We start from the raw sequence: 22,802 nt of genomic DNA, 5'->3' as shown, positions 1-22,802 counted from the left end.
TAGACCAGCCAGAAAAACCTTGAAAGGCAGAGTAAAATTTTTCTTTCCCAACAGTTTAGGCAAGTAAGCCAGGAGAACTCACTGGCTGGGACATGCTGGCTCAGTGGATAGAGCATGGGCCTGCGGACTGAAGGGGTCCGGGTTTGATTCCAGTCAAGGGCACATGCCCGGGTTGTGGGCTTGATCCCCAGTAGGGGGCGTGCAGGAGGCAGATCAATGATTCTCTGTCATGGATGTTTCTATTTCTCTCTCCCTCTCCCTTCCTCTGAAATCAATAAAAATATTAAAAAAAAGAAAAGTCTCAAAGAAAGTTCATATCAGTAGCCTATGGGAGCTGGTAATGATCATTGAAAAATATTAAAAATAAAGATTGATGGAAGGGCCTGGATACCAAAACCCATCAGTGAATCCCTGACTCAGACTATAATTAGATTGAGAGATCATAAAAAATGTATGGTTAATAAGATTATGAAAGTTGGGTTGTTTTAAGCAGGTATTATGTAAAGAAGTTATGCCAACTTTATCTGAATGTTTAAATAGGAATGGATATTATGTCTGGCTGTGGAACATTTCCCCTACCCAGCACTGTAAAACCAAAACTTGTTGATTAAATCTTAATGGAAGCTATAGATAAGATAGTTCACCCAGCACACAGCAGAGTCAAACACTGAATACCAAGAATTGTAGTGGAGGAATTAGGGTAGCTTTATTGCAGGGCACCACACAAGAAGAACTGGAAGCTATCACTTAAAAACCCAGATCACTGATGGCTTACAATTGGGGGTTTTAAAGGCAAAATATCATGATTAAGCACGAGTAAGAAGTTCAGGGTTGTGGGCTGCGTTGTTCATTGGTCAGTTCTTGTTGAAGCTTCAGCAATTTTCTTAATCTCATTTTAGTTCGTGGTGGCATCCTGTCCAGGGTCTTCTTAACGCCAGGTGGTCCTTTCTGCTTAATGATTTCTGCAAGACATCTTGGGAGTGTGAGTCAGTGATGTTATCTTAAGAGCAGAAAAAAACAACATCAGAGCTATACATCCTATGCTTAACAGTTACTTTCTTCTAGTATCTTAAGCAAAGTATCATAGCTACTGGTCAAATGGTTGCTTAGGCTTTTATATACAGTAGGTCCTCGGGTTACGTCAGAGATCCATTCCTACAGCGCGACGTAATGCGATTTTCGCTGTTAAGTCAGAACCCACCTACATAAGCACCTATGTCACTCACCTGGAGCACATACACAGCAGTAATGAAGTGAAACAGTAAAAAAATTTAAAAGAAAGATAAAATTTAAAAGAAAGATTCCTGACCTTTACTTGTGGTAAATAAATAATAAAAAACATAAAGCACATACGCACATATGTTGAAATGATGGAACTGTTTTTAAAAAAAATATATTTGTATTGATCTCAGAGAGGGAGAGAGATAGAAACATCAATGATGAGAGAGAATCATTGGTTGGCTGCCTCCTGCACTCCCCCCACTGGGGATTGAGCCCTCAACCCGGGCATGTGTCCTTGACCGGAATCGAACCTGGGACCCTTCAGTCTGCAGGCTGACACTCTATCCACCGAGCCAAACCGGCTAGGGCCTATTTTTTTTTTTTTAATAAATAAATGGGAGATGGCGACGTAACCTGAGGACTGTCTGTATACAGATATAAAAGAACAGTCCTGACCGGTTTGGCTCAGTGGATAGAGCATCGGCCTGCAGACTGAAAGGTCCCAGGTTAGATTCTGGTCAAGGGCATGTACCTTAGTTGCAGGCACATCCCTGGTATTAGGTGTGCAGGAAGGAGCTGATCGATGTTTCTCTCTCATCGATGTTTCTAACTCTCTATCCCTCTCCCGTCCTCTCTGTAAAAAATCAATAAAATGTATTTTAAAAAAAGAACAAAGTTTTGCTAACAGTTATGTAACCTTTTGTATGTTTTTGAAATCTTTTATTGTCATTTTGGTTAATTGAATAAGTATCCTATATAATAAAAGCCTAATATGCAAATTGTCGCCTCTGGTGGTTGCCCTGCAGATGGCGACCAGCAGTGGTGGCGGGGGAGGAACCGTCGCCCAGCTCCCAGGCACTGAGGGAGCTGGGTGGGCCTGGTCCCAATCACGCCGCAGGCAGGATGGTGAAGCAGGTGAGGGGCAGCACCAGACCAAGGTGGGGTGCCAGGCAGGGCTGCGAGGCTGGGGGCGCAAAGCTGGGGGTGTGAGATGGGCCCGATCTCTGTAGCACAGGCCACCCCAAGGGACCCCACCCATGCATGAATTCGTGCATCGGGCCTCTAGTTGTTTCATAATGACCTATAATCCTATTAAATATTTTAGAACATTTTGATAATTTGACAAACTTCCCCAAATTCCAATTTTAAATATAAATAGAACCTTTTTCTTGACCTGGAATTAACTTTGAGGTGTTCCAGAGGGCCCCTGGAACATCTCAAAATATTTTTGTTCTCTCTATGAAATAGATATTAAACTGATTAGGCTTATTTGATATGTTAAATTACATGGGAAGCATTGTGAAATAAGTGATGATAAACTCCTAGGATATATTATATGGGTAAAGAATGGCTGTAAATTAAACAAATAGTTGGGATTCTGGGAAACCCAAAATAGCTTCTTGGTTCTGTCAGTTTCCTTAGTAAATTCCTTTTATATATATTCCTTATCCATTATAGTACATTGAAACTAGATTTCATTCAACTGCCACTAATTAAGGGTTATCGATATGTTCTTATTGTTGTATATATATTTTCCAGATGGGTTGAAGCCTTTCTCTGCTGCAAGAACGATCCTTTACAGTGGCAAAGAAATTGTTAGAAAATGTGTTTTGCATTTGGTGAATACCTTCCATGGTCTCTAGTGATTGAGGCACCTACTTCACTGGGTAAAAATCATATGAACCTTGATGAAGGCCTTGAAAACTTCTTAGAAGTATCACTGTCTCTATCACCCTCAATCATCAGGCAAGCTTGAGAGAACTAGTGGAAAAACCAGATTTAAGCAAAACAAGACTTAATTACATAGGACTGAATGATGGGGATGATTACTGTTTTGTTTTTTAAAAATATATTTTATTGATTTTTTGAAGAGAGAAAGGGAGAGGGGTAGAGAGTTAGAAACATCAATGAGAGAGGAACATCGATCAGCTGCCTCCTGCACACCCCCTACTGGGGATGTGCCCGCAACCAAGGTACATGCCCTTGACCAGAATCGAACCTGGGACCCTTCAGTCCACAGGCTGACACTCTATCCACTGAACCAAACCAGTTAGGGCGATGATTACTGTTTTTATGACTTTTTGTTTCTTATGTACCTGGTTCTTTAATTTTTGTTTCTTCCCCAGATATAAGGAAATCTTTCCTCTTAAGCTAAGTATGACTTAGAACAATTTGATAAATTATACCCTTTGTAAGCAGAACTGAAACAATTCTCTTTTCTCCCTGATTGATCCCTCCAGAATTCAGAAACTCTCAGTGAGTATTCTTATTTTCATGGTCATATTGTTATTTGTATAAGTTCAATAAGAATCTGTTCTTCTTGCATAGGACACAATTGGAAACTGATTACATTACCAAGGCTTTGACTAGGAAGTCAAATTAGAGAAACATGCACAGACGCAGATATGACCAGACAGCTTTAAGGAATTAAAATTGACTTATGGAAGCCAATAAAACCCTTTGAAATACTGGCTTGACAACCTGCTTACAAGGTTCCTAGTGACCTTACCAGGTGAGTAAGGAAGGTCATTTCCTGGCTGGTACAGAGACTTAAGGTGTTATGGTGATCTCAAGAAGAGAGGAATTCACCCAAAAATCTATACATATTGCAAGCAGTCTGATGGTAAGTCCTTGCCTTGGTTTTTCTGGCCTTGAGAAGTCTTTTAAAGTTCAATCTGAAGATTCCTTATGAAAAATTCCAGTAAAGAAATTTAAAAGAGTATCTATAGTTAATTGCTATTCTTGCTGCTCCTATGTAAATAACAGGATAACTTTATTGAATCTAGACTTATTTTGCAAACAAATTAGTCTTAATTTGACTGTCTTTGGTAAAAATGGGGGGTGATTTTTAACTTTACTTATTTGGGTGACCTGGTTAACAAAGTATTACAAGTTTCAGGTGATTTTAGAGAGAAAAATTATGTTTCAGTAAAACTATAATATACACTTGAGGATATCAGATTCTAGTTAATTGTCTTTGAGGTTTTATTTTCCCCCTATAAACTGGACTGGGTCCTGAATTCTTCTAGTTTCCCCAAATATTTGGCTGTAGCTCTCCAAACTCACGTTTCTAATTTTCTCCCTCTCTTCTGACTTGGAATCATTGAGAAGTGAAACTGCCCTTTTCCCTGAAGCCCTGCAAACAAACTGACATTAGATGACTTGTAAACTCCCAGAGGAATCTCCACAATAACTAATACATGGACAATCTTTGTGCCTATTGCAGAAGGATCGCCAGAGATATTCAAACTGAAAAATCTATCAGACTGCCACTGCCTGCCTTCACTCCATCAAAAGATGTTTCAATATTGACATCTAGAAATCTTTTTTTTTTTTAATATATTTTATTGAGTTTTTACAGAGAGGAAAGGAGAGAGAGAGTTAGAAACATCGATGAGAGAGAAACATCGACCAGCTGCCTCCTGCACACTCCCCACTGGGGATGTGCCCGCAACCAAGGTACATGCCCTTGACCAGAATCGAACCTGGGACCTTTCAGTCCGCAGGCCGACGCTCTATCCACTGAGCCAAACCGGTTTCGGCGACATCTAGAAATCTTGACTGGCTGCACCCTTGGCTCAGAAACTTGTATAATTTGCTGCAATCATTAACCATTGTTTTCTGTTTGTTTCCATGGACACGCCTCTTATTAATTACCTGATTGCTTGCATAATACAGGCCTACCTTTGGGGGCCTAACTGCAAAACAGCCTCCTGAAATGAGGCACAGCTTTGAACTGAACTGACCTAGTCTCAAGACTGAGACTGGTTTAATGCAGCATGGAACTTAGCTTCTGAAATGTGAAACTCTTATTTGAAGTTTCACATGTGGGAGTGTGGGAGAGCAAAATTTGTCACCCCAAAATATGTCTCTTTGGCATAAGGATTACTTTAGGCTAGTTCTTGTGGCTAATCTAATAATAAAATTAAAATGAGGCAGATTAACAGGAGAAAAACAAATTAAAGTTTAATAACATTCATACCTCCTGTATACAGGAAAACTGAGTAAATTGCCCAAATGGTGGAAGCCACCACCTTAAATACCACCTTCAGCTGAAAAAGACCTTGGGAATGGAGAGCCAGTTATGGGAGGTTACCAGGAAAAGCAAACTAAACAAGTGTAAGATTGTTATGCAGATTTCAGCCCAGGCCAATAAATCTATTGTTAACAGTTTCTTCTACAGATTTGGATATCTTCTTCCTGGCACAGTAAGGGAAAGACCCTTACATCTATAAGATTTTCCTTATAAGGTAAACGTCCTTTTACAAAGGGTAGCTTCTACAGTGGAACCTCCTTTCTAATTCATTCTGGAAGGCAGTTTGAAAACCGAATCATTTTTTTCTTTTTTTCCCATTAGAAAACATGCAAATTGAATTAATCCATTCCAGACTCCCAAATGATTCCCTGTTTTAACCTTTCTTATATATAGTACATGTCTAATGTACTGTTTAATCTATAAACAATGTAAATGAAAATTTAGCAAAAAGGAAGTGAAATGTACAGTTAAAAATGAAAATTTAATAATAAGCAGCAACAACAGCAAAAAAAAAAAAAAAAACCCCGAAAATATTCACAGTATTTTATGAAAATCCAATACTCTTTCATGATAAAAACACGTAAAGTCAGTATAGAAGGGAACTTCTTCAACATAAAAAAAAGCATCTAACACTGAGCTAAACTCACAGCTAATAACATACCTAGGCAGTGAGAGATTGATGCTTTCCTCCTAACATCAGGAACAAAACAAGGATGTCTGCTCTCACCACTTCTATTCAACATAGTACTAGAAAGTCCTGCTGTAGCCGTTGGTCAAGACAATGAAATAAAAGGCATCCAGACTAGAAAAAAAAACGTAAAACTATTTCTCTTTCCAGATGACATGACAAAGTAGATAGAAAATCTGGAGGGGTTCAACATGATTACAGAACAAGATTAAAAAATCAATTCTATTTCTATATACTTGCAAAGAACAATGTGAAAATGAAATTTATATAGACAATTTTATTTACAATGGCATCAAAATTAAAATATTAGGAATGACACTAATAAGAGTTCAATATTTATAATCTGAAAATTAAAAAGCATTGTTGAAAGAAATGAAAATTTAAAATACATAGAAAAGTATGTGCTTATCAATTGGAAGATTAACATAAACATTAATTAGTATTGTTAAGATGGCACTGCTACCTAAATTGATCTACAGATACAATGCAATCTCTACCAGAATCTCAGCTGGAAAAAAAGAATCCCAGGTGATTTATTTGTAGACATTGATAAGCTGATTCAAAAATTCATAAGGAATGCCCAGCCAGTTTGGCTCAGTGGTTGAGCACCAAACTAAGAACCAGGAGATCATGGTTCAATTCCTAGTGAGGGCACATGCCCAGATTGCGGGCTCAATCACCAGTAGGGGGGGCATGCAGGAGGCAACCAATCAATGATTCTCTCTCATCGTTGAGGCTTTTATCTTTCTCACCCTCTCCCTTCTTCTCTGAAATCAACAAAAATCTATTTTTTAAAAAAATGCATTAAGAATTGCAAGAGATCCAGGATATCTAAAACAGTAGGAGGACTCACACTTCCTGACTTTAAAACTTACTATAAAACAACAGTAATCAAGATCTCGTGGTACTGGTATAAGGATATACATAGATAAATGGAATAGGATTGAGAGTCCAGAAATCAGCCCATGATCAAATGTGTGTTTTTTTTTAAATGTATATATATTTTAAAAAATGTATTTTATTGATTTTTTACAGAGAGGAAGGGAGAGGGATAGAGAGTCAGAAACATGGATGAGAGAGAAACATCGATCAGCCGCCTCCTGCACACCTCCCACTGGGGATGTGCCTGCAACCAAGGCACATGTCGTTGACTGGAATCGAACCTGGGACCCTTCAGTCCACAGGCCGGCGCTCTATCCACTGAGCCAAACCGGTCAAGGCTAAAATATATTTTTATTGATTTCAGAGAGGAAGGAAGAGGAAGAGAGAGATAGAAACATCAGTGATGAGAAGGAATCACGGATTGGCTGCCTCCTGCATGCCTCCCACTGGGGACCGAGCCCACAACCTAGGCATGTGCCCTTGACCAGAATCGAACCCAGGACCCTTCAGTCCCCAGGCTGATGCTCTATCCACTGAGCCAAACTAGTTAGGGCTGTGATTTTTTTTTAATACTATGCTAAAAAGCAAAATAGGATCTGGGTTTGATATGTAGCTTTTGCTACTTACCTCAATACTATGTGGGGGTTTTTTTTGTCTTTAATAGTTGATAGTCAATATTATATTAGTTTCCCGTACCCAGCATAGTGGTTAGACATTTATTAAACTTACAAAGTGATCACCCGATAAATCTAGTACCCACTCCCACACCATAGTTATTACGCTATTATTGACTATATTCCCTATGCTGTACTTTACATCCCCGTGACTATTTTATAAGTGAATTTGTACTTCTTAATTCCTTCATCTTTTTCACCCAGTCCCTTAAAGCCCCTCTCATCTGGCAAACGTCAAAATATTCTCTGCTCATCATTGATGTTTCTCTCTCTCTCTCTTTCTCCCTTCCTCTCTCTGAAATCAATAAAAATATATATAAAAAATATATTCTCTGTATCTATGAGTTTGTTTGTTTTGATTGTTCATTGTTTTTCAGATCCACATATAAGTGAAATTCTATGGTATTTGTCTTTCTCTGAATTATTCCACTTAGCAGAATACATTTTAGGTCTATTTATCTTATTGCAAATTGTAAGATTTCATTCTTTTTTATGGCTCAGTAATATTCCATTGCATATTTGGCCATCTATCAATGGACACTTAGGTTGCTTTCATATTTTTGTCTCTTGTTATAGACTTTGTTTTATAGTCTATTTTGTCTGATATATGTATTGTTTCCCCAACTTTTTTTTCTGTAATCATTGCCAGTTTTATTTCTCTGGCTAAGAGATCCAGAGGTGATTTGAGGCTTACATTTAAAAAAAAATTTTTTTATTGATTTAAGAGTGGAAGGGAGAGGGAGGGAGAAACATCAATGATGAGAGAGAATCATTGATCGGCTACCTCCTGCACACCCGCTATTGGGGATCGAGCTCACAACCCAGACATGTGCCCTTGACCTGAACCGAACCTGGAACCCTTCAGTCCGCAGGCTGATGCTCTATCCACTGAGCCAAACCAGCCAGGGTTATATTTTAATAGTTATTTCACCAAGAGTTCAGGGGCCTCCATTGCCCTTATAAGCTGGTTGCAAATTATTTGATTCTTTTTTTAAAAAAAAATATATTTTATTGATTTTTTACAGAGAGGAAGGGAGAGAGAGAGTTAGAAACATCGATGAGAGGGAAACATCAATCAGCTGCCTCCTGCACATCTCCTACTAGGGATGTGCCCGCAACCAAGGTACATGCCCTTGACCGGAATCGAACCTGGGACCTTTCAGTCCGCAGGTGATGCTCTATCCACTGAGCCAAACCGGTTACGGCTATTTGATTCTTACTTATTAAAGAACTTTAATTCTGTCTGTGACACAAGTTCATTAAAAATACATATAAGTGCCCTGACCAGTTTGGCTCAGTGGATAGAGTGTTGGGCCATGGGCTGAAAGGTCCGGGGTTCGATTCTGGTCGAGGGCATGTGCCTTGGTTGTGGGCTTGATCCCCAGTGGGGGCGTGCAACAGGCAGCTGATCCATGTTTCTCTCTCATCAATGTTTCTAACTCTCTATCGCTCTCCCTTCCTCTCTGTAAAAAATCAGTAAGAATATATTAAAGCATACATATTAGAAAAAAGAAAACTCACACCACACAGAAATGAGCAAAGTTTTTGATGTATATATGTATGTATATATGTATACACACATGCATGCAAACACACCACTTGGGATTTTTATCGTACATATGTGAGCTGATACTAAATATGCTTTGTAACTTATGTTACTTTACAATATAGAATGAACATATTGTCATGCCTTTGTGTAAAACTTCCTAGTTGAAAAATAGACCTGGGGAATGGGTCAAAATACAAAATCCAGTAAGATGCTGGTTAACAAGTAAACTATCTAAAACAAAATTCTACCAGATGATGAAAAGTAAAATGAAGATAAAAGATACATCAGAATATGCTAACAGAAAGCAGGGGCCAGATTTTACTATCAGGTAAAATAAAAAGAATTCAGGGCCTAAAGCACACAGGATAAGGTTGTCCGTGAGAATGTCTTTGCTTTTAATGCATCATCACAAACTTGTTTCTTACTCTTATTTCTTCTCTAAGCCTTTCCAACTCATATATTCCTCTTAGCATTTCTTCAGGGTTCAAATGCCTAACGGGAGTGTCTTCTTTGAATGCCTGCACAGGTTGAGTCAACCCGCTTCTAAGGTTTCCTTCTGCCTCCTGTGGTACATCTTCTGAAGGGTGGTCTTCCTCAGCCTTTGGCATATTCTATGGCTTTCCTTCATTTTCTTCACAAGACTTTTGCATGTTGAGTATTTTTCTATTATTTCCTTTTTGAATAAATTAATCCTGCAGGGATCCAGTGGATTTTTCTCCTTCTTCCCTCACTCAATTTGTGTTGCGCCCAAAAGACCAAATGTCCTAAAAAGATCCAGGGCACTTTCCCAACTTTTTTTTTTCATTTCCATTTGCCTGAAATATCTTTTTCTATTCCTTTATTTTCAATCTGTATATCTTTTGATCTGAAGTGGTTCTCCTGTAGGCAGCATATGGATGGGCCTTATTTTCTTCTCCATTCAGCCACCCTGTCTTTGGATTAGAGCATTTAATCCATTTACATTTAAAGTAACTATTGATAGATAGGTATGTAGTTATTGCCATTTTATTATTCAAATTTTTATCCCCTTTTTCTTCTTAAAGAAGTCCCTTTAACATTTCTTGTGATGATGAATTCCTTTAGTTTTTTTTCTTATCTGGGACAGTTCTGTATTTCTTGATCTGGGTGGTGGTTATTCAGGTGTGCCTATATAATTACTAATATTGAAAAATTGTGCTTTATGCACTTTCCTAGATGTGTATCTTCCCATCTCAGTAAGTGGCACCATCTTCCATCTGGTTACTCAGGTCAAAAATTTTGAAGTCGGCACGCAAAGACCACAAGGGGGTGCACCAAGAAAACATAAAAAATGCGGAGACAAAGAAACAGGACACAAATGACAGAAATGGAGGAAAGCAAACTGCTGGATATAGAGTTCAAAACCACACTTTTAAGGTGTTTCAAGAACTGTCTAGAAGCCGCTGATAAATTTAGTAAGGCCCTCGAAAAGACTGGTGAGACCACCAATAAATGTTGTGAGATCCTCAAGAAATCTAGTGAGACCCTCAATGTTGTGATAAAGGACCAACTAGAAATTAAGCATGCACTAACTGAAATAAAAAATATTATACAGACTCCCAACAGCAGACCAGAGGAGGGCAAGAATCAAGTCAAAGATTTGAAATACGAAGAAGCAAAAAACATCCAACCAGAAAAGCAAAATGAAAAAAGAATCCGAAAATACGAAGATAGTGTAAGGAGCCTCTGGGACAGCTTCAAGCGTACCAACATCAGAATTATAAGGGTGCCAGAAGATGAGAGAGACAAAGATATTGAAAACCTATTTGAAGAAATAATGACAGAAAACTTCCCCTACCTGGTGAAAGAAATAGACTTACAAGTCCAGGAAGCGCAGAGAACCCCAAACAAAAGGAATCCAAAGAGGATCACACCAAGACACATCATCATTAAAATGCCAAGAGCAAAAGATAAAGAGAGAATCTTAAAAACAGCAAGAGAAAGAAACTCAGTTACCTACAAGGGAATACCCATACGACTGTCAGCTGATTTCTCAACAGAAACTTTGCAGGCCAGAAGGGAGTGGCAAGAAATATTCAAAGTGATGAATGCCAAGAACCTACAACCAAGATTACTTTATCCAGCAAAGCTATCATTCAGAATTGAAGGTCAGATAAAGAGCTTCACAGATAAGGAAAAGCTAAAGGAGTTCATCACCACCAAACCAGTATTATATGAAATGCTGAAAGGTATCCTTTAAGAAGAGGAAGAAGAAGAAAAAGGTAAAGATACAAATTATGAACAACAAATACACATCTATCAACAGGTGAATCTAAAAATCAAGGGAAAACATAATCTGATCAACAGAATGAACTGGTGATTATAATAGAATCAGGGGCATAGAAAGGGAATGGACTGACTATTCTTGTGGGGGGGGAAAGGGGTGTGGGAGATGCAGGAAGAGACTGGACAAAAATCGTGCACCTATGAATGAGGACAGTGGGTGGGGAGTAAGGGCGGAGGGTGGGGTGGGAACTGGGTGGAGGGGAGTTGTGGGGGGAAAAAAGAGGAACAAATGTAATAATCTGAACAATAAAGGTTTAATTAAAAAAAATTTTGAAGTCACCTTGACTTTTCTCTTTATCTTATACCCCATATCTAAATAACCAGAAAACCTTGTCAGTTTTACTTTCACTCCTTCTCACCATCTGGTTTGATCCACTATCATCTCTCACCTGGACAAAGGCTGTAAGTAGCCTTCTAACTAATCTGTCCCCTTCATCCTTTGACCCTCCAGGTTTGGTTTATTTTCTCCCTAGAAACCAGTTTTTGTTTTTTTCTCCTTTGACATGAAGATATTTCTTAATGAGATAAATGTAGACCCATGTGTAACAGATACTCCAATTAAGATAGAAAACATTTCCTCTGTCCCCTCAAAGTTCTAAAAGGATCCCTTTTTGGGAGTCAATCCTCACCCGAGGATATTTTTTCCCTGTTGATTTTTAGAGAGAGTGGAAGGGGGAGAGAGAGAGAAAAACATCAATGTGAGTGCCTCCCATACTCGCGCCACAAATGACCAGGGCTGGGATGGAGCCTGCAACAGAGGTACAGGCTCTTTGTGTTCTTTACTGGAATTGAACCCATGACCCTTCAGTTGGAGCCAAACCGGCTAGAGCCAGAAGGATCCCCTTTATGTATGTATGTATGTATGTATGTATGAAATTTTAAGGCCAGTTTATTAAGTTCATTAATTGTTTTTTCTTAGAAGAAATAAAAAAAGAAAATCAACACCGTCTCAGCATAGGCACAGATGCTGTGGCAGTCTAAGCCTCTGCGGATGAGGATGGTCCGTCAATTGGTCAAGTCACTCCCTGGGTGAGCAGTGTTGTAGTCTGGGTCATCCTCATCATCCTCCAGCTCCAAGTCATCTATTTCCTGGGACGACGATGCATCTACCTCCACACTGTTTCTAGCATCCTCCAAGAACTGGGTATCAGATGTGTCAAGATTGTGATCTGTTTCAAATAGCTGTTTCCTACTTATTTATTCCTGCTTGTTTTTTTTCCCTTCATTCTTTTTAATTTTCAAGAATTCTGCACCAAACTTGGCTTTCCAACTTAAGAAATTCTCAACAGGAGTACAATGAAATCATTGCTTTTTGGCTTCTTCTGCTGCTTTTTCTTTTTGTTTCTTTTCTTCTTCTCCTAGTTTTTACTTGATCCACTATTTAATTTTTCTTGTACAGCTGTCACTAAAGTAAAGATCATCACCATACCAAGGTTTACTTCTGCCTGTAATACTAATAATTTTAAGATGCTTGAGACAACAGTATCTCCTAGATTTTCCTGGGAGAATATTTCATAAAGGAGGACTTCATCTGGATATTTCTCACCATATGTAAACTTGAGTGTAGTCTGGACAGTTTCATCATTTTCTCCAGCCTCAGATGTCACAGTAATGGTGAAGCTAGGAGAATTTTCTGATAATACTGTAAAGGAGTCGGGGTACATGGACTCCAGAGCCTCCAGCTCCTTGCGCTGCTCCTCACCCCTCGCCATACTTTGTCATCATTGCACTCATTGCCGCCCATGGATCGCCCAGACACCCAGGTGGTGAGCCATAGCTGGGACCACAGCTGCACTGGGAGAGCGGGCAGTGGCAAGGCTGGCTCAGGAGCAGAGTCCCTGGCTGGGAGGCCCGGGCCCCCAGAAGGACCCTTTTAAAGCCAGTATCAGATCATGTCATTCCTCTGCACAAAAGCTCCCGGTTGGCTCTCCATCTTATTGAGATAAGGCTGTAAACAGTCTGCACCGCCCCTCCCTCATTATTTGTTATCTAATCTTGGAGTTCTTTCCTCTTCCTTGAGTCCACTCCAATTATATTGCTTCCTCACTGTCTGGTACTTTCCTGCCTCAGGGCCTTTGCACATGATTTATGGCTCTTTTCTGAAATGCTCTTCTGCTGTATACCTGCTTTGTTTAGGTCTCTGCTCAAATGTCACCTATCAGAAGAGGCCCTCCCTCACCATCCTAAATAAAATAACCTTCTCCACACCATTGCATTGCTTTATTATTTTTCATAGTACTTATGTCAATCTGATATTATGTATCTGTATGCATAAATCTGTTACTGTCTCTCATGTAAGTTCTATGAGAGGAGGAACTTCAGGGCTTTTGTTATAGCTCTATCTCCAGTGCTTAAATCAATCAATACCTGACCATATAGTGGGTGCTCAAAACTATTAAATTAATATCCACAGATTCCAGTTTGTTTACCATCATGTCACCTGGACTAGTACACCAACCTAACCCATCTCCCTGTTTCATGTCTGGTTCTTTCAATTCATTTCGCACACCATAAAATTATGTTTATAAAATTCAAATCTGATCATTTCACTTTCTTTCTTAAAACCCTTTGAAGGCACTCTTTCGCCCTTCAAAGTCCCTAACATGACTTGCAAAGTTTTTTGGTCCTGACTACCTGGCCACTTTGCCTTTTTCCTCCAACCACCCTGGACTGTTCTGAGTTCTGAGCTGAAACCAGTCTCTTACTTCAGGTCATTGGAATATACTTAACTCTCTGCCTGGGATATTCTCTTTCCCACTAGGGTCATTTCCTACGGGAGACTCCTCTGACTTCACACTAGGTTAGCTCTTTCAGAGTCCAGCTGCAATCTCATCCCTGCTGGCACTATTTTTGTAGCATGAAAAATACCTTGAGTACACCACTGATTTATGTACTTTTGTAGTGTTATTATCCCTTTAAGGATCTGCTGCCTGGCCAGTGTGGCTCAGTGGTTCAGTGTCAACCTATGAACCAGGTCACGGTTTGATTCCAGTTCAGGGCACTTGCTTGATACCCTGTGGGGGCATGCAGGAGGCAGCTGATTAAATTATATTTTTAAATATATGCTTATTGATTTCAGAGAGGAAGGGAGAGGGGAGAGATAGAAACATTAATGTCGAGAGAGAATCATTGGCTGGCTGCCTTCTGCACGCCCCCTACTGGGGATCGAGCCCGCAACCCCAGCATGTGCCCTCAGCTGGAATCAAACCCAGGACCCTTTATTCCACAGGCCGATGCTCTATCTGCGGAGCCAAACCAGCTAGGGCTAAAAAAATATTTTTAAAAAACTATACTAAAAAAAAAAAATCTGCTGAATGCTATGGTTTCTAAGAATAATGTTCATTTGCATATATTTTGGATATTCTATTAAGATTCAGACAGGTATTAAAAAAACATGTGGAGTAGTAGACAAATGTTTTCTTTTCCTCTTCTCTTAGCTCTTTAACTTCTTGTGTGCTCTTGCTCTGGGGAGCAGGACCTGGCCTTTGGGTTCCCCTCTTCTTCCCTCCAGGCAATTAGTTTACCTTTGCCTTTCCCTCTCCTAAGCACCAAGGGCGCTTCTTTTTATTATTATTATTATTATTATTATTATTATTATTAAAATATTTTTATTGATTTTCTAGGGGAAAGGAGAGGGAGATAGAGATAGAAACATCAATGATGAGAGGGAATCACTGATTGGCTGCTTCTTTCACACTCCACACTGGGGATCGGGCCTGCTACCCAGGCATGTGCCCTGACCTGGGAATCAAACTACGACCTCCTGGTTCATAGTTTGATGCTGAACCACTGATCCATACCAATTATTTTTATTTTTTAATTTATCTTTATTGTTGAAAGTATTACCGATGTCCCCCTTTTGCTCCCATTGACCCCCTCCAGGCCCTCTCCCTGCCCCACTCAGGCCTTCACCACACTATTGTCTGTGTCCCTGGGCTATGCATGTATGCATATAAGTTCCCTGGTTAAGCTCTCCCCACCCACCCTCTATCCCTACCTTCCCTCTGAGATTCATCAGTCTGTTCTATGCTTATGTCTCTAGATCTATTTTGTTCATTAGTTTATTTTGGTTCATTAGATTCCACATGTGAGTGAGATCATGTGATCCTTGTCTTTCTCTGACTGGCTTATTTTGCTTAGCATAATACTCTCCAGGTCCCTCCATGCTGTCTCAAAGGATGCAACCACTATGGAAAAACAGTATGGAGTTTCCTCAAAAAATTGAAAATGGAACTGCTGTTTGACCCAGTGATCCCACTTCTAAGAATATATCCTAAGAAACCTGAAACACCAATCAGAAAGAATGTATGCACCCCTATGTTAATAGCAGCACAATTTACAATAGCTAAGATCTGGAAACAGCCCAAATGCCCACCAGTAGATGATGGGATAAAAAAGCTGTGGCACATTTACACCATGGAATATTATGCAGCTATAAAAAAGAAGGATCTCTTACCCTTTGAGAGAGTATGGAGAGACCTAGAGATAATTATTCAAGGGCCCTTCTTTTGTTTCTATAGTTTCCTGAGCCTACACAGCCCAGTAGGCTCACTTCTATTATCTTTGTAACTTTCTACATAAATGTCCTCTTATAATCTGAAAAAAAAGACCAACTTTTGATATGTGCTTTTAATTCCATCCCTTGTCAGTTCTAGCGACCTCCTAGAACTTAGTCATCAGCAGCATTCTTTCCCTTTCTTCTTGTTTTCTCCTGGACTCTGTCTCTGATTATATAACATATAACAATTCAATGTATATCTTTTTATTTTTCCTGCCAGAAACATAACTTTACTATTTAAACATAGTGAAAAATCTAAAAAAATTTCAAGCAAGATAGAGAAGTCCAAAGTTAAGAGTAACCAATTCCCTAGACCAGTGATGGCGAACCTATGACACGCGTGTCAGAGGTGACATGCGAACTCATTTTTTTGGTTGATTTTGCTTTGTTAAATGGCTTTTAAATATATAAAATAAATATCAAAAATATAAATCTTTGTTTTACTATGGTTGCAAACATCAAAAAATTTCTATATGTGACACGGCACCAGAGTTAAGTTAGGGTTTTTCAAAATGCTGACATGCTAAGCTCAAAAGGTTCGCCATCACTGCCCTAGACTCTCACCATCAAAATTAAGCAATGTTCCCATTTGATGACTATTACTTTATACATTTTTTAATCACTGTATATCTTTTCCTATAAAGCTTTATTCTACTCTTTTTTAATATTTTATTGATTTTTTACAGAGAGGAAGGGAGAGAGATAGTTAGAAACATCGATGAGAAACATCGATCAGCTGCCTCCTGCACATCTCCTATTGGGGATGTCCCCGCAACCCAGGTACATGCCCTTGACCGGAATCGAACCCAGGACCTTTCAGTCTGCAAGCCGATGCTCTATCCACTGGGCCAAACCGGTTTCGGCAATTCTACTCTTTTTTTTTTTTTAAAATATATTTCATTGATTTTCCACAGAGAGGAAGGGAGAGAGATAGAGAGGTAGAAACATCGATGAGAGAGAAACATCGATCAGCTGCCTCCTGCACATCCCCTACTGGGGATGTGCCCGCAACCCAGGTACATGCCCTTGACCGGAATCGAACCTGGGACCTTTCAGTCCAAAGGCCGACGCTCTATCCACTGAGCCAAACCGGTTTCGGCAATTCTACTCTTTTTTTAAAATATATTTTATTGATTTTTTACAGAGAGAAAGGGAGAGGGATAGAGAAACATCAATCAGCTGCCTCCTGCACACCCCCTACTGGGGATGTGCCCACAACCAAGGTACATGCCGTTGACTGGAATCGAACCTGGGACCTTTCAGTCCACAGGCCAATGCTCTATCCACTGAGCCAAACCAGTCAGGGATATTCTATTCTTGAATAACTTTTTAGCATAAATTCTCAGGAATATTTATTTAAAATTAACCATTTTAATGATTATTTTGTTAGTCATTGCCATATTTCTTGCCATACCTTTTTTAAATAGAATTTATTGGGGTGACATTGGTTAATAAAATTATATAGGTTTTGGGTATACAATTCTACAATACATTTGTATATTGTATTGTGTGTTACCACCCCAAATCAAGTCTCCTTCCATTACCATTTATCCCCCCTTTACCCTCTTCTACCTCTCCCACCCCTCTATGATACTTTTGTTAATCCTTACCCGAGGATATTTTTCCATTGATTTTTAGAGAGAAACAACATGTGAGAGAGACACATCGATTGGTTGTCTCCTGTACGCCCACTGACCAGGGCCAGGGATGGAGTCTGCAACCGAGGTATGTGCCCTTGACCAGAATCTAACCTGGGATCCTTCAATCCACAGGCCAATGCTGTATCCACTAAGCCAAACTAGCCAAGGCCTTTTAAAAACACTCTCTTCCTTTGCTCCTGTTTCTCCATCTGCCTCTACAAGGTCTTCTTTCCTGTTTCCTATTTGGCCCAGTCTCTTTCTCTCATCCCTTAAATGCTATTTCTGTGTGATGCTTTCTTTATTAAAAAAAAAAATACATATTATTGATTTCAGAGAGGAAGGAAGGAAGAGAGAGAGAGAGAGAGAAAAACATCAATGATGAGAATCATTGATCAGCTGCCTCCTGCATGCCCCCTAATGGGGATCGAGCCTGCAACCCAGGCATGTGCCCTGGATCAGAATCAAACCAGGACCCTTCAGTCCGCAGGCTGACGCTCTATCCACTGAGCCAAACCAGCTAGGGCCTGTGTGATGCTTTCTCAAGCCCTTTTCCCAGTAGGCTTCTCAAGTATCTAAGGTATCTCCACGATACTTTATATACTGTTATAGAATGTTTCACATTAATACACTGAGAAGAGTACAGCATCTCTCCTATGGTTTTTCTTCTAAAAATGAATAAGCTAAATTTAATAATAAGGAAACATCAGACAAACCAAAATTTGGAGGTAGCTACAAAATAACTGGCCGGTACTCTTTAAATATGTCAAGGAAATGAATAACAAAAGAAAGACTGAGAGTTCTTCCAGAATAAGAGACTAAGGAGACATCACAACTAACTGCAATGTATGACCCTGAATGGCACTATGGTCCAGAAAGAGGACATTAGTAGAGCAATTGATGAAATTTGAATAAGGTCTGTAAATTACTTAACAGCATTGTACCAATGTTAATATTGCAATTTTACTAACAGAATGCAGTTATGTGTGTATAAGAGATCTGTTTACTCCAACTTTTTATTTCAATGCAATCCCAATCCAGCATGTTTTTGCAGTAGTTGACATGATGAATCTAAATTTTTTATGGGAATGCAAATAAACAACAACAAAAAAAGTTTCACATTGTGAGTTTGTGTTTCTGAACTCCTCCAAAGCTGGGATTGGGTTTATCCTGAGAGATCAATCCAGTGCACTTTTTTTTTGTACTCATCACACCTGTCACTGATGTCTAGATCCATGAGTACAGGGGCTGTGTCCATTGTTTGCTAATATCCCTTATGCCTGACATAGAATAGCTGCTCAAAGAATATCTTTTTTTAACTTATATCTGCTTATTTTTTATTGAGTTAAGTATAAAGGCCCAGTTAATCAATTCATTAGATTGGTCAAGGCAAGACACTTGAACTATAAAAGAATTTTAAAAGCGGTTGGTCTTTTAGTCGTTTCTCTGGTATTCACACACGTGTGCACACACACACACACACACACACACACACACAAACTGTTAGAGGATTTTGCATATAGGATCTCCCCCCATAATTTTGCATAACTTGCTATTCAAAATCTGCAGTATTTTGAAACCTATATAAGTAGGACGTAACCAAATTAGAGATGTCTGATAAACTCTTATAAAGGGAGAACTTCAGCTTATTCCCAAAAATATAAATTCTAAACAATAAAAAAGGAAAATTCATATCAAATCACAACAGATTTAACAGACATCCTTGAAAAAAAAATCAAATTCTAACTCATTTTGCAATGTTTTCAAATATGACTAAGGAAAAATGGTACAAGTAGTAATGTTTACATTTTTAGAAAACTATTAATTCAGTGGATTGGGAGGAGAAAAATTACTATACAGTATTATTGCACCCCACGAATGTGCAGAATTCCAAAATGTGCCAGCACTAAAAACTGTCTTGCATTGAGGTTTTCCAAGAGGTACAACGAGCCTGCTAAGAAACATCTGGTCTGTACTAACAGCTTGCTGTCTTCTGTACAGGCCTTCATAATGTCAGTCACGCTGCTCTTGCAAAAATCCCGTAATGTAAAAGAGTTTTGCCCAAACCGGTTTGGCTCAGTGGATAGAGCATCGGCCTGCGGACTCAAGGGTCCCAGGTTCGATTCCGGTCAAGGGCATGTACCTTGGTTGCAGGCACATCCCCAGCAGGGAGTGTGCAGGAGGCAGCTGATCGATGTTTCTCTCTCATCGATGTTTCTAACGCCCTATCCCTCTCCCTTCCTCTCTGTAAAAAATCAATAAAAAATATTAAAAAAAAATAGTTTTCAGAGCTGATAGGTGGGGCTATGATCGATGATGTGGGATTGAATCCATATGGACATTGAGCTTCATTTCATTGTCAAGAATTTGAACAAGCTGTTGCATGGATGGAAGATGACCAGATTCCAGCTTAGACCATACAGGTACATCATTCAAAGTTATTTCAAATGCACCTGTTGACATACACTGGTTCTCAATCATGTTGCTCAAGAAGAAAACCATCATACACGCATAGACCTTATTTTCTTGGCCCCACTGCCAGATGCTAGGAGCTTGCATGCCAAAGAAAGCAAAAGGATCCTTGCCAACAATTATTAAGCCTATTAAAACTAGTTTGAAGATTGACAGGAAAGATGCTATGTGTCTATATATTGGTTGAGGGAGGTAATTCTCTCCTTCAATGTGGATGTCTGGGTACCGCTGGCTAATAACCCACATGTACTCCTCAAACACCCGCCTATAACCTCAGGAAACACAAATCTGGAACTTGAGCAGCGGGCCAGTGGCGTACTGCATCTTTAATCTCTTGCTAGGCACGCCGCCCAGGTTGGCCAAAAAGCTGCTCCGGACCAGTGGGGACGCCGCCACCAGGAGTAATAGCAAAAGCTTCATCTTCCTCGAGCCAACCACTTCAGCCGCACTCAGACCAAGACTGCAGCCAGTCAAGGCCCAGCAGAAGCCGGGAGCCGCTCTCAAAGAATCTTTAAATGAATTAATGATGTGAATTAAAAAAGTCCTAACCCACAATTTATTCTTGCATTTCTTTCCAGGGATCAGCCCAAATTCTAGCCAGATCAACAAAAATTTACTAATCATTTGGCCTCACTGGCCTCCCTACCTCTTATCATCCCTCTCCCTGCAATCTAATAGTCTGCAACAGAAAATTTTTTATAAGTCTGATTTTGTTCCTTTTCCCAAAACTCTGCTATCTCCCCATTACCGAAAGAATATGTAGTCAAGCTTCTCAACTTGGGTTCAAGGATTTGGCCCCAGTCTCCCTCTTGAAAACTCTCTGGGTTTATTTATTAAGGACTTATTATATGTCAAGCACTGGGCTAGTTACAGGAGTTCACAAATTAGTTGGGAAGACAGGTATCTAGATTAACTTTAATAGGGGGTGATATTACAGGGTCTGTGACTGCAGTTGCAGACAATGCATTATAAAATACTAGGTTTTTGCCCTCTGCAATGTCCAATATGGTGGCTACCAGCCACATTTCAAGTGCTCAACAGCCACATGAAGCCAGCAGCTATCATATTGGACAGAACAGCATAGATCATTTCAATTATCCATGGAAGGGGTGGTTAGTGTAGGTGCTTCAAAGAGAGCAAGGGCCACTTCCCATACAGGCATTCTGTGGTGTTAGCCACCAGTCAGTCCCCCAACCCAATTCTCCCACTCACCTTCCCCATACCTTGGCTGGGGTGTATTATGGCACAGGCTCCCAATAGAGATAATGCATGAAAGTACTTTTGCAAAACATTAAGTGATACTGAAATGTGATATAATAGATTCAGTTCTTCCTTTCACCACAGTTTTGGCTATTTCAAGCAAATTCTAGCTCTTTTCTCAAATTTCTCCCATCCTTGTAATTTATGCCAAAGAGTTCTGAAAAGTTACACACAGGCAGCATTTATACCAAGTAAAAATATAGATTATACTTACCTTGATGCTTTCACAAGCCATCTATCAAGGAACCTACTTCATCACCTGCCTTTTCCTCTGTCAAGTTCCCTAGAAAGGAAGGACACAAATTAAGATTTCCAAAATATTTATTTTGAAATTGGAAAATAAGGGAAAACTAAGTAATGGGAATTGGACCCGAATCGGGGTTTTCTGGAAAATCATAAGTACCATCCTCTTCTGCTTCCTGATTCTTATCCAGTTTAGCAATCAATTCTTTCGCTGGATTGAAGACGCCATTGGTCTGCTGATCGCAGACGTAGCAGCGCGGGGTCGTGCGGAAATGCTGCAGTGCACAGCTCTCGCAGAAATAATGCCTGCACTTGGTGACGACTGGGTTTTGGAAGGACTGGCGACAGATGAAACACTTGAATGGTATTTCCTCACTATCGCTTCCCACTTCATAATTTTCATCTTCATAGACACCATAGCGACCCTCATCAAGCTCACGTTCGATCTGCCACCCATGCTTGTAATCTGATCGGTCATGGAGGAATTTGCAGCTGTCTCCGAAGCCACAAAAGCCAGTCTCCTTATAGTCCTTACAAATGTCGGGCTGGTAATCCCAGCGCACGGTGGCACGTAGATGCTCGGGAGCTCGGATGGGGCCCTTCCGCACCATTCCGGAGGAAGCATTGCCCATAGATGTATCCTTGGGTTTCATGTATTTCTGATAGTTATTGATTCCCCGATAGATCTTGTCATCTTCCTTGCCTCTCAGCTCCTCCTGGATCTTCTGGCTGCGCTCAAAGATGGCTTGTGCGTCACGCTCCTTTTCTGTGTCTAGCTCGTAGACAGCAGTCGCCCCCATATCCTCTGGCCCCACGGGTTTCGCCGAGCGGGTGGACTTGTAGACCACACGGAGAGTCTCAGCCTCATTCCCCTTCCCATCCCCCTCCTCCTCCTCGCTACTCAATTCACAGTAAACCACCTTCTGTTTACCACTGCCACGAGTCTTCTGTATCATCGGATTGTGGGTCGCCCGCTTCTTTTCGCGGCGAACCACAGTGCTGCCTTCGTCGCTGCTGCTGCTGCTGCTGTCTCCGGGCTCTGGGTCGCAGATCGGGCGCTTCCTGCGGCCTACAGGCCCCTTTCGCCCAGGCTTTTTGAACAGGAAGGTGCACACCTGATCCGTCGCCTTTCCAGGGGAAAGTTGCTCTGCCATTGTGCAGTCCCGTGCTCCGAAACAGAGGCTTCGCGTTACTGCACGCTCCGCCGAGAAGCCCGAGCCAAGTGCGCCGTGGGAAACTGGAGCACTCGGGTGCGCGAGTGCGCCGCTCTAGAACCCT

General features: G+C 40.3%; 2 protein-coding genes and 2 pseudogenes across 4 annotated transcripts; all 4 read right to left on the bottom strand.

The window, feature by feature from the left end:
• Positions 1-681: 681 nt before the first annotated feature.
• RNF113A (ring finger protein 113A) lies at positions 682-22,787 on the bottom strand. 3 transcript variants are annotated; one of them, XM_059679712.1, is made up of 3 exons: positions 21,685-22,787; positions 21,496-21,564; positions 682-973 (listed from the first exon to the last, which is right to left on the bottom strand). In XM_059679712.1, the coding sequence occupies exons 1-2, from the start codon at positions 22,676-22,678 to the stop codon at positions 21,506-21,508; spliced, it is 1,053 nt and encodes a 350-aa protein (XP_059535695.1). In that variant the 5' UTR covers positions 22,679-22,787; the 3' UTR covers positions 682-973; positions 21,496-21,505. The 3 variants fall into 3 exon arrangements, with proteins under 3 accessions (XP_059535695.1, XP_059535694.1, XP_059535696.1); XM_059679711.1 differs by having other exon boundaries at positions 682-1,000; positions 21,685-22,786; XM_059679713.1 differs by having other exon boundaries at positions 682-962; positions 21,685-22,786.
• Positions 4,770-10,636, bottom strand: LOC132224503 (transcription elongation factor A protein-like 8). The gene has a single exon (XM_059679715.1). The coding sequence runs from the start codon at positions 9,656-9,658 to the stop codon at positions 9,446-9,448; it is 213 nt and encodes a 70-aa protein (XP_059535698.1). The 5' UTR covers positions 9,659-10,636; the 3' UTR covers positions 4,770-9,445.
• LOC132223898 (RWD domain-containing protein 1-like) lies at positions 12,220-15,326 on the bottom strand (annotated as a pseudogene).
• Positions 19,816-20,509, bottom strand: LOC132224501 (thioredoxin reductase-like selenoprotein T; annotated as a pseudogene).
• Positions 22,788-22,802: the final 15 nt, after the last annotated feature.

Source organism: Myotis daubentonii, chromosome X, assembly GCF_963259705.1.
Source record: "Myotis daubentonii chromosome X, mMyoDau2.1, whole genome shotgun sequence".
In the NCBI taxonomy this organism is placed as follows: Eukaryota; Metazoa; Chordata; class Mammalia; order Chiroptera; family Vespertilionidae; genus Myotis; species Myotis daubentonii.
The sequence above is the reverse complement of the archived record's forward strand: the minus strand, read 5'-3'. Positions and strand labels throughout refer to the sequence as shown.